General features: G+C 35.9%; 1 protein-coding gene across 3 annotated transcripts in view; it reads right to left on the minus strand.

The window, feature by feature from the left end:
• The window catches only part of LOC100889307 (importin-13), a 71859-nt gene that overhangs the window by 18440 nt on the left and 41393 nt on the right, over positions 1 to 12026 (minus strand). For all 3 annotated transcript variants that reach the window (XM_030995941.1, XM_030995940.1, XM_030995942.1), the window contains exon 25: positions 11577 to 11758. In XM_030995941.1, coding sequence (XP_030851801.1) covers positions 11577 to 11758 — 182 coding nt within the window. The remainder of the gene's footprint in view (positions 1 to 11576; positions 11759 to 12026) is intronic.

The raw sequence follows: 12026 nt of genomic DNA on the forward strand, positions 1-12026 counted from the left end.
CAGAATATTCTAGATGATTCTCTGATCCCTGCGGAAATCGACAAGGATATAAATGTGTATTGCTCAATGTTTGGAATTCCCAGGAAAGAGGATACCAGTAGAGTACATGTGTAGACATAATGTTCACAAACCATTTCCTGTAAAAGTTTACAATGTGACATTGACTTTCAATCCAATTTCTTTGATTTTCCTTTAATGCCTGATATAGAATTAGTATTGGCTCAACACTAGCTGTAAACCATGGGCACCCAAATCTAGGTCTGGACCCCTGTAATTTCAGGATTCTGACACAGCCACAGGGTTCATGTATGCTACTCTAATACTCTTTTCACACTGGTTTTGCTTAACCCCGTACTTTGCTTAGCCCCGTACTATCCTTAACCCCGGACTATTTTTTTGGCTTTTCACACTCGCTGTTTTTAGTCCCGTACTAGCGCCTATTCCGGAATAAGAAAATTTCCGCTGTTCACACTGCATTTCGTTAACCCCGGATATCGTGTATGTTATGATAGGACATACTTCGCATCTGGCCAGCTGCGATACGCTCCATTGCGTAGTACCGGACTATTTTTCGTTTCTGTTCTCATTCATTTGCTTAGCACCGCAATTGCGGGGTTAGCAGGAGTTAGCACCACAATTGCGGAGTTAGCCCTGCTATTTTGCAGGGTTAGTTAACCCCGTACTATAGGTGGGGTTAGCCAACTTTAGCCCACTTTGGTAAAAACCAGTCTGAACAGAAAGTGGAATAGGCTTAACCCCGTACTATAGGTGGGGCTAAGACCCCCCCTTAACCCCACCTATAGTACGGGGTTAAGCAAAATATTGCCAGTGTGAAAACAGTATTAAAGTCTCAATCCATACCCCTACCCCTGCAACAAGTTAGTGAGTATACCCCTATTGTTAGGATTCCCACTTGAAGTAAAAACGATCAAAGTCTTACCATTACACCACCCCACCCCCTTTAGTAGGATGAATATGACACTTCACTTTGTTTTTTTTATTTAAAGACTGTAAAAAGGCAATCCCGTGAAGTGCCTATAAAGTCTGTCTACCTTGAAGTTTATCTATATAGACTCGGGAGAGCATGACGTGTACCGTAATAAATGGTATCATATGGGAGTTATACTTGGACTCTAGTACTCTACCTGTCAAGTTCTTCAAAGAACTTGTTAAATTTACAGAAAATTACAACAAATTACACATAAAAACAGTATACTGAATTCATAGGTATGTTACATGAATATGTGTGAAGTCAACTGGGTTGATTTTTTTTGTTGCATGTTTTAGAGGCAGTCATTTTGAAAATAAAAGATAATGCTTCCCCAAACAGGAGCGAGATAGATCACATGACTTAGCAACAGATAGAGCTCATGTTTGGTTTCACTTTTATAGGATTCATGAAGAAACAGGGTCACAAATAAACATATCTCCGTGATTTGACATGCATAGCATCGTCTATAAATCTTGCAGTGTATGACAAGTATTGAAACAATCATCATTCTGTGAAATCATTAAAGATTCCATTGAAAGAAAACATATTGGTAAATACATTTCCATTAAAAAAATACACTGATGTTGCCTGAGCAAGCTAATGTTTTTATTTTCACATGAGCTGCACAGTTCTTACAAATGAAGTATTTAGCTAACTAAACTTTCCTTCAATGAAATTCGGAACAATTTAAGTCCAGCTAAACAATATTTGATAACTAGACACATGCACTGTATCTTAAATCATTATTTTGGCGGGGTGGATATCTAAGAATCAACTGCTTTTATTATCAAATGTATAAAAATACAGTATCATGATATAGACTCAGTATTAAAAACCATTATATCTTTGGTAATGTGACACACTTAATATCTGTGGTAATTCATGACACAATCAATTATGAAACACTATGTTATAACCAATCCAAATATTCTGAGATGCATGTAATACTTGAATAATTCAGTTCTACATAATATATGCAATCCTTTATAGAAGGAGTACTTTAAGATGTAGCTGATAAACTTCACTGTCTGTTTGCTACACGGTAGGGGTATGGTAAATAGTTAAGATAAACTGAAATCCCATCTACAAATACTAGAAATCCTATCTACAAATATTAGAAATTGATAATTGTGACACTCCAGTTCTATGTCTTACATCACTTCTTTTGAGATAGGAAAATATTTCACGTAATGAAACAAATCAAATCAAATTTAGACCAATTTCAAGAGTCATAAGTATCATTGTGATTACAACAACAGTTGTATGTTGGTGATAAAACAATTATATTTTAATAAATGGTTCTACTAAAAGATAGAGTGAGATTTTTTTTTTAATAAAAAAATTAATTAAAATTAAAGAGAAATAGAGAGAGGGAGAAAGGAAGGAGAGGGGGGAGGGGTGGGGTAGAGAGAAAAGAGAGAAAAGAGAGAGGGTTAGAAAAGGATCGTTGTGCCCTTCTTTTTGAAAAAGTTTCCCACAGTGAAGTCATCTCTAGTTTGATTTTATATCTCAGTATCATGGATTCTTTGGACAAGCACCTTAAAGGGAGTGGATCGCCAGTTTCCATGTGCAGAAGGCCATAATTCGCTGACACCAGACTTGGTGGAAATACCATTAATGGGGGTACAAATTTGCACACAGCAAACCCATAGTCCAGTCAAGAATTACCCCCTAATCTCTCGGAGAGCTCGAGAGTTTTCGGGCAAATCAAAGCATTACATAAGGTCCAATGGTCATAAAACTCGAGGCTAACCCTGGTGATTGACAACACCTGTTGTTGGGTAAACACCCGAACTGTGTCGAATTCCCCATGAGAGCCGACTACTCAGTGACTTTAACTTTAAATATGTGGAAGCTCTTTGCTGGTTCAATTCTATTATAGTTTCAGTAGTTTATTGTTTCATTAAAACCATTATGTGCAATAATTAGTACTGTTTAATTATATGTTACTACCATTGTTACCAAAATAACTAATTATTTAACAGATTAACCACTAAACTACCAGTTTGTTTGTTTGTATTGTTCTAGAAATTTCCTAATATTCAAAGAGTTTTTAACATTAACATTACAATTTATATTGATCAAATGACAAGGCATATCCACCCAATTATTGCAACACATTGACATAATGCACAATTTGAAAGAAAACATATTTCAATATTAATTCAGAGATATGCAAGACTTCTTAATCAATTTTGCCAAGCCCTCATATCGCCTCCATTTGCTTTGATAACACAGATGAACATAAGCTGAAATTCACCTTGTTCAGCTCTGACATGCGCAGTATGGACCCCCTTTGTTGATGTTTCAAACATGACCAAGGAACGTGCATTTTATTTCTCTCTCCTGAATTCCTCCTTCTCTCTTTTTGAAAAAAACATTGCCTCTGAATTCTTGGCTCTTGTCCAACAAAGATTTGATGAAATACAAAAGTAAATACATCTAATCAAGTATTTTGTTTGATCACTGAACCCACATGCAAAGTTACCTTCTACCAAACCTTTTATAATGTGTTGATTCTTTTCCTGTCATTCTTTTTTAGGGGGATTTTTAAATAAGGATAAATATACATGTATAAAGAATTCTAATATCATCATCAGAGGATGTTTCTGGTTGAAAAGCATCTTCTAACTTTCTTGATTTATTATCATGTAATATCATTATCCTCCCTTTCTCACATTTATATTCTTTTCTCTTTAATAGATTATCCTCACGGCTATATAATCCTCTTTCTTTCTTTTTTATTTCAAAATATATCATTATCAAGTGTTCTAACTTCCTTTCCTGTGAAAAGAAATTGATTAAATTCAAACCAAATTTTCACTTAATATCCATTACAAATAAACAATATCTGTCAAACACTAGAAGTTAAATAAAGTATAAGTGCAAAGTAATTTAATAGCGAATGAAATATAAGAAAATTTAACTATACATCCTGAAGATGAATGATGGAAATTCTATTTGTAAAGTTTGACTTAAGCAAAGACTAATCCAAAAAATACAAAGGGGAAAACAGGGACTTTCTTGGGTCATCAAACTAGTTGATTTTTAAACTTGTGTATTTAAGGTGATCTCATGTGAGGTTGACTGTATTTTCAAAAGCACAAGCAACAAATTATTTCAGTGAGTAGGCCTACTAAGACTTCTCAGTGAAATAAAATAATTCACTAATTCAGTAGCTCTTAAAATGATTTCATGTTTTTTCTTCAGCCAGGTTTGGATATTGCACCATCAAAAAATATATACAAACATTCTTGAGATAGGAAGGGAGAGGAAGAGAAGGGGCGGGAAGGGGGTCAGAGCTACAGAAATCAAAGCAAGACAATGATCCTGGGTCAATTATGTCGCCTACTTCTTGACAATGAACCCAAATACAGATAACATTTATTTTTGATGGTACTTATATTTAGTATCAATGTCCATTTATTACAAAGTGCCTTTGATATTGCCAAGTGTTGAAAATTAAGCCTGTGGATATTCATTCATAGTAAATCATTTAAAAAATGTCAATGTCAGAAATGTTTTTCTTTATCTACATCTATATTTCCCCTTTATTTATTATTGCTGAATCACTTCTCCTTCTCTCCTACTCATTTTCCATTTCCCCATCTCTCTCTCTCTCTCTCTTTCTTTCCTTCTTTCTCTATTTCTCTTGAAATGAAATGAAATGGAAGAATTTAGTATTAGATATAGCATCTAAGTTTCTATTTCTTTCTCTATGTCTCTTTCTGTTAACCCGACTGCTAAGAAATCACGGGACCGAAGGCTTTAAGTCATCTCCGAGGGACTTGGTAATGAAGATGAATGCCTTTCCGAAGGGGACTAGCACCTTGACTTGGTTTTGGACCCTGGACCTCCCAGTTACCAGACCACTGCTCTACCAGTGAGCCATTGCATCTGTACTACATGTGTGGGACGTACTCTAGGAATACATTAAAACATTAAAACATTAAAACAAGTTTTTCAGTTGTTTTGGAGGGTTTGACTGCATTGTTTTCACTTCTTAACAAGATGGTTTATAGAAAGTCAATTTATGAAATTCAATCATGCTTAAAGGGGAAGTCCACTCTGAAATTAAGTTAGTTTTAATAGGAGTAGAAAAATGAGAGAAACAAGTCAGTGAAAGTTTGAGCAAATTCCGATTAAAAATAAGGAAGTTAGGAATTTTGAAGTTGTGATCAATCAAACACAAATTGGCAACTCTATGACGTATCATGCGAGCTCAACTTTCATTTGCTCAGTACTAAAAATATCTAAAATTTTCATTTTCCCTCAAGAAAAATTTCAACCATACATGCACCCTAAATATAATAATTGCAAATATGTTTCTATACTCCCCCTGCAAGGAACAAATATATATTCCGTCATCAATAACGAAGAAAACATGATTTTATGGAATATTACGCACAAAGCAAATGAAGGAGAGCTCGTATAATAAGTCACAGAGTTGCCAATTTGTATTTGATTGATCACAACTTCAATAATTCATAACTTTCTTATTTTCATTCAGAATTTGCTCAAACTTTCACTCACCTGATTTTCTTCTTATTCTGCCTCTATCGAAACAAACTTATTTTGGGGGTGGACTTTCCCTTTAAATCAGAACCACAAATGTATGACCCTATTATGATGAATTATCTTCACCAGAATGATCCACTTTTTAATCACACAATCAAATGACAATGGATTTTAAATGCATAAGGTGTTGCACCACATATTGATTCAAGCTATCATATTTTATCAGTTTTGGAGGCTAAATGATCCTAAAACATCTCTTTATCTTGATATTCAAGGTGCATGGCAACTATCATTTTATACTAAATAGATGTCATGTGTTACAGAGGGAAAAATACATACTGATTATTGTCAAATCTCTGTTGTATCGGTCATAATGTCAAATTTATCAAAGATTAAATTGTAAGTCAAATATTTAGTGTATTTAGAGGGCCTTCATTTTGCGCGAATATTGGCACCTGCCAAATCCGATCTAAGGTGTGATACAGATATTGATGGACATTTGTCAATGCACTTGAAACATTATCTTTTAATCTAAAAAATACATAACATTTATGTAAGGCAGTTGTTAAACTTGGTGGATATCTTGTAGTTAAAGGCCATGCATATGTACTCAAGCTTTCGTGAACTTTAAGGTTTTTTCATGATTTTGCGCTTGACACAAAAACTATGAAAAGTGGAAGTCCGCACTCAAAGTTATAATCAAAATCAGGGCTACTCCAGCCTGTAGTAAAGATGATTTTTCTTACTTTCTTGTCTGTAATACTTATGTCATCTCAAATGTGTACAAGGGTGTTATGGTCTAGTGGATAAGTCACCGGACTGTAGATCACAAGGTATGGGGTTCAAATCCCATGAACGTCCTTTGGCAAGACATTAATCTACATTTGCCACTCTCCACCCAGGTGTTAAATGGGTACCCGGTAGGATGCGAAAGTTTGTGAGCGTCTGTAATAATAATAATATAATAATACTTAGTTTTTATACATGACATAGCGCTTATAATTACAATCACTAAGAGCTTCCGAACTTGGAGATTATTACCCCGGCTTTAGCTGTGCCGTCATTACATCAAAGAATTAATTCCTGCCAGGTACCCATTTACATCACCTGGGTTGAGTGTGGCAAATGTAGTTCAATATCTTGTCAAAGGACATTAGTGCTGCGGCAGGTCTTGAAAAGGCCGCCTAGTTGGAATGGTCCCCAGGGAGTGGAGAATGTGCATACATTGTGTGGGGGCAAGCCTGAATCCAGTGACAAGGGCAATAACATATCTGCAAAGCGCTAAGAGACATCATGGATGCATTAAGGTCTATATTAACCTAGAATACCATTATTGTTATCATTCTATCTGTACCTGATAAATGCATGTATAGATAACTCTGAATGGAATCTGTTGAAGATTTGTATATCAAAATCCAATCGTACCCAATGGGTTAATCTTCATACACACCCCTCTGTCGGTGATATCATATCTCACTCTTAAAGATTAAATTTACCAAAGGGATTACCCAACTACAGTACAACTGAGCAATTAAAACTGACAGTTCTTGACAGCAAATCTCTTTGACATGTACAAATAAAAAGTTTCTTAACCCATGAATAAGGCTCGTGCAAGAAAATATAATTCTTAGGTAACCATGTAAGATGCCTCATTGTGTAAGAATACAATACATCATTGTATAATTATTCCAGATTAAGACAATTACAAATACTATTAACACTACGGTGTGTAAATGCTTCATTTAAATAAAATCATGATGAAGTTATATCATATCAATGTTTCCATGAGATCGAGTATACTGGAGTAACAAAGAATTTCTGCTCTATTAGGATGAATGATGAATCAAGATCAGTGGAGGGGGAAGAGGGGGGGGGGGCAGAAATATTGATATATGTACAAAATAAGATATCATTATCAAACAATTTGAATAAATAACTAAAATTATTGTATAAATAAGTAGACCTGAACATGAAAACTACAGCATTAATAATCCATGTACATGTACTGTACACAGTAAAGGTACTTTATGAACAAACATGTACTATTATAATAAAAATATGATTAATAGCTGTTTCATATCACACCATTTTACAACAACTGATCACAAAACTATAAACATATGTACGTGCTCATTTCCAAGTGTCATTAAAATCTTTCCTTGAGGCAAGCATTTTTTAACCAAAAACTTCATGTGCACAGAAACACAAAACCATCAACCCCTGTATGTATTAGATACTTATCGAGAACACTTTGCTTTAATATTTGATATCATTTTGAATACCGGTATGCAGTGCTTTAGAAGCTATTGTTATGATGAGAAAGCAACGAATGTCCATGTATCATATTTAGACAAGAAAATGAAGTGAATTAAATCTCCTATTTGGATTTCAGACCACCATGGAAAAGAGTATTAAACAGTCAAAACCTGGTTTAGCGACCACCTGTCTACAAAGAGCACATTTTTTGTTTCCCTTGAAAATGGTTTCTCATTGAAACCCTGTCTGTAAAGACCACTTTTCTTGTCTCCTTTAGTTGGTCTTTATAGAAAGGTTTCACTGTATAGATATCCTAACTCAACTGTGAATGCAATTTCTGGTTAAGAAGGATGTTGGACACCAAGACATATTCATATCTCTTTCATGAAACCCCCCTGGGCTAATTTATCCTCTAATTAATGTGGAAACGATAAGAGCGCAGCACATGACCAAACTCCAATCAGCTGAAATCCATTGTTCAGCTAAGACAAACAAGAGAAATCTAGGCAACTATAAACCACAACAATCACAGTATATATGTAGGGCAGGCCAAAGTCATGCAAACCGAGATTGAGTTTAACCCTATCACGTATCAAAGGGCTCTTTACAGACTGGTAGATGGAATAAATAGTTGACTACATAATGCATGCACAATAGGGGAACTTACAGGCTTAAATGAAACTGAAACTGAAATTAAAGACACTTTGAATTGTTTCTTGCAACAACAGTTATTTGTCTCTGTCATTCCATCTCTGTATAATGATACTGCATGTCCCTCCTTCTTTTCCTTTCATTCTCATTCTGCATATTCTTTCTCTCAAGATGGCTTCTCCTTTCTGTTTTTCTCCCTCTTCTCTACACTCCTTTATCTATTTAGCTATTCATTCTTGATTTTGTTTCTTATTCTCAAGCACTCTATCTCACTGTGTATATATCTTTCTTTCTTGATTTCTATCTCTGTATATTTCTATAAATGCACATGTACCATGCAGTCTACATGCTTAAAAAGAAAAATATACATTTGCATGTATACAAATCGAATGGAGATATTCAATGAAAACCCCCCAAAAAATGTTAACCCTTGGTCAACTGGATTTAGGGAGCAATAAGAGAATTGAGTACCGTAATTAACATTGTATAAACCACCCTTGTGTATTAACCACACCCCTCTTTTAGGTGAAGGACCTAGGATAGAACCTTGTGGTACGCCGTGTAATAGAAGAAAAATTGGAGGAATTATTATTATAAACTACATATTGAAATCTATCAGAAAGATTACTTTCAAACCAAGATGACAGACAAATTTGAGTGTTGTTCGAGTTTCCGATTGGTGAGTCAAAACATCAATTACTGAGCTGGGAGACATTGCCAGGCATAGCGCCAGGTAGAGGGGCATAAATCAAAACTTTAATTTTTTTTTTTTTTGTACCGTGTATGCACCGCACCCCCGACTTTGAATTTTTTTCGGCGGCAAAAAGGTGCGGTTAATACACCGTTAATTATGGTAGTCAACAGTTTAAAGCCTATCTCCACTAGTTTGGCCAGGGGGGATTAGACCTCCCTGCGTGGTAACTGGCAGATGCATTGTTATTTCATCAAATCAGCTCTCAAATAACATAAGAAAAAGGGGACCATGGGGGATCGATGTTCACTGATTAGGCATTGTTTGCCATATAGAGGGCGCAAGTACATTGCAGCAACAAGTAGTGCAGTCCCGCTTTAATATCTAAAAGGTTCAAAGATCAAGCACTCCTTCAAGTTTCTCGGTACACCAGGAACCAAGCCATTGTTTCACAAAGCATAAGTACAAGTTCCCTGACAACCATTGATACGTGTATCAAATTTAACACATACGTTTCAATGGGTTGTCTGCAAACTGTAAATTATGACGGTTTCTTGAAAAGCTAGTAAAGCTGCACAAGTGCCCTTATACTCTGTTAATCTGAACTCTTTCTGCGCTGTGATCAACTAATGGAACAACCACTGGTCTTCCACACTCAACTTTTGTTGCATGCTGAATGGAGCATCATGTCACTCAAGTCAATATGGCAATTAAGGGTTTCAGATAGTGGATAATCCAGCTCCTTAATCCTAATCCACTCTCTAAAATATAAATAATAATTTTTGAGGGTTACTGAGTTACATATTGAAGTCTTTTTCTGATTTTCTGTATTGGTTGTCCCCAAACAATTTTTTGTTTAAAGTTTATTTGCTTTGTTACCAAGGAAACGTATAGGTTAAAAGCATGAATTAAGTCAATCAAGGTTAATTAAAAAAGCAACTATTTGCATGCATGTGACTGTACAATGCTCATCATATCATAATGAACGCGATAATCTATCTCTGCGGTTTGCAGTAATGACTCATGGATGAAAGACAAAGATAGAATACAGCCATGGACCTACACGATACAACCCTGTGATAGTTAATGATGGTCAAAGGAAGTACGTAGGTTTCCAAATGATAACCTATCCATGTCCAAAGTCAACAAACTTATATGAGCTGGGTCCCTATGACTCCCTACCTTCACTACATTTTCCTACATGCTGTATAATTGTCATGGCGAGAGCAAAGAAATTGGTGCCAAAAAGATAAAATATAGCCCCCCCCCCCCCCCACAAACCAGGATAAAACATATATTTAAACAGTTAAGATGACATTATCTGACCCATACTTTTGCAGCTACAGATCACATGACTATTCACCCCTAGAGCAATTGATAAGCTGTAGCCATAATTATAAAGATTAAAGAGGTTCGATATGACAATGTCGATCAATAAAAACACACTAATATTTTGACTTGTTCTGACAAAAAAAGGGGGGGGGGAGGCATGATCAGAGTTCATACTGAGTCCCCAAATTTTTCTTCTTTAATTCTCCATCCTGCTTCCTTAATGTAACTAGTATTTTATAGGGTATTTCACTGGGCGAATGACTGATAAGTCAATAAACCATTGTTAGTATGTCTAAACTGCCGAGTAAGGTTTTTATTGCATGTGGTTCTTCAACTCACTCAAATAAACAAAGATATTGACACAACTTGAACACAAGGGGGCGCAGGTACTGCTCAAGTCATGGCAAACAAGGACTTGACAGTTATTCTTAAAGCTACCATGAACATGTACATGAATTATGTAAATATAGTAGAAGTGACAAAAAGGTAGAACAGTGTAAATTAAGCACTTCAAACAAGTATTCGGTGGTGAAATAGATGGAAATACATGATGAAATGTAAAGAAATAAATAGGGAAGGAAAAGAGAGGGCTAAATAATGAATTTTTCAAAAGAGAGAGAAAGAGAGAAAAGGAGATCTGTGAAAGAAAACAAATTGTAGTTTGGAAGAAGTCAAGAGGAGAGAGAGGAGGGAAAGAGATGAGGAAAGAAAAGCAATTGGAGAAGAGATGAAGATGAGATGAGAAAGGAGGGGGATTGGAAGAAGTTGGAGTGAGAGAGGTGAAGGAAGAAAACATAAGGAGGAATGGAAGAGATGCAGGGATTGGTAGAAGTTGATGGGAGAATTTGTGAAATCAGAAAACTGGAAAAAGAGAATGTAGATATAGGGGAATCAGAAGAAAACAGCAAAGTATGATGGGGAAGAATAGAGAGAACTTGTACGATAATGGAGAGAATGAGAGGAAGAAAGAATGAAAGAGAACCAGAGAGAGAGAGAGAGAGGGGGGCAAGGGTATGGAGGGTGGTGGGGGAAACAGAAAGAGATAGACATAGAAAGAGAGAAAGAGGGGGAGAGAGTGAGAGAGAGAGAGAGAGAGAGATGATACAGAGAGAAGAGAGATTGTTCATCTCAGCTTACCTCAGAATGGTGCTGCCAAAATGTTCTCTTTGTTCTTTGGTTGCCCTGGGTAACTCTACGGTAGTGTTGAGCATGATATCCGTTATCCAGCCAGAGAACTTGGTAAAGGCGTGTTTGTTGAGAGAAAACAAGATGTCCGACAAGTTATCTACCACATTCCTAGGAGCTCCTCCAGTTATGGCCTGCAAGAAAAAAAAATATCAATAAACTGTTTAATAAAACAATTGATAATAATATTCTGATTTTATGTAGCGCTTAACAGAAATATCATTACCCCAGTCATTGGATTAGGGCTTAGTCGCAGACAATGTATGCACATTCTCCACTCACTGAGGAGTAATCCAGCCATTTGGCATTCATCAGATGTTCACAATGCTGAGAAAACTACAATGACTTCACATCTATGATCCTACCCAGTACTCATTTACAGTAACACCTGGGTGAAGAAAG

The sequence above is a fragment of the Strongylocentrotus purpuratus genome, unplaced genomic scaffold, assembly GCF_000002235.5.
Source record: "Strongylocentrotus purpuratus isolate Spur 01 unplaced genomic scaffold, Spur_5.0 spur5_scaffold_3, whole genome shotgun sequence".
Classification (NCBI taxonomy): domain Eukaryota; kingdom Metazoa; phylum Echinodermata; class Echinoidea; order Camarodonta; family Strongylocentrotidae; genus Strongylocentrotus; species Strongylocentrotus purpuratus.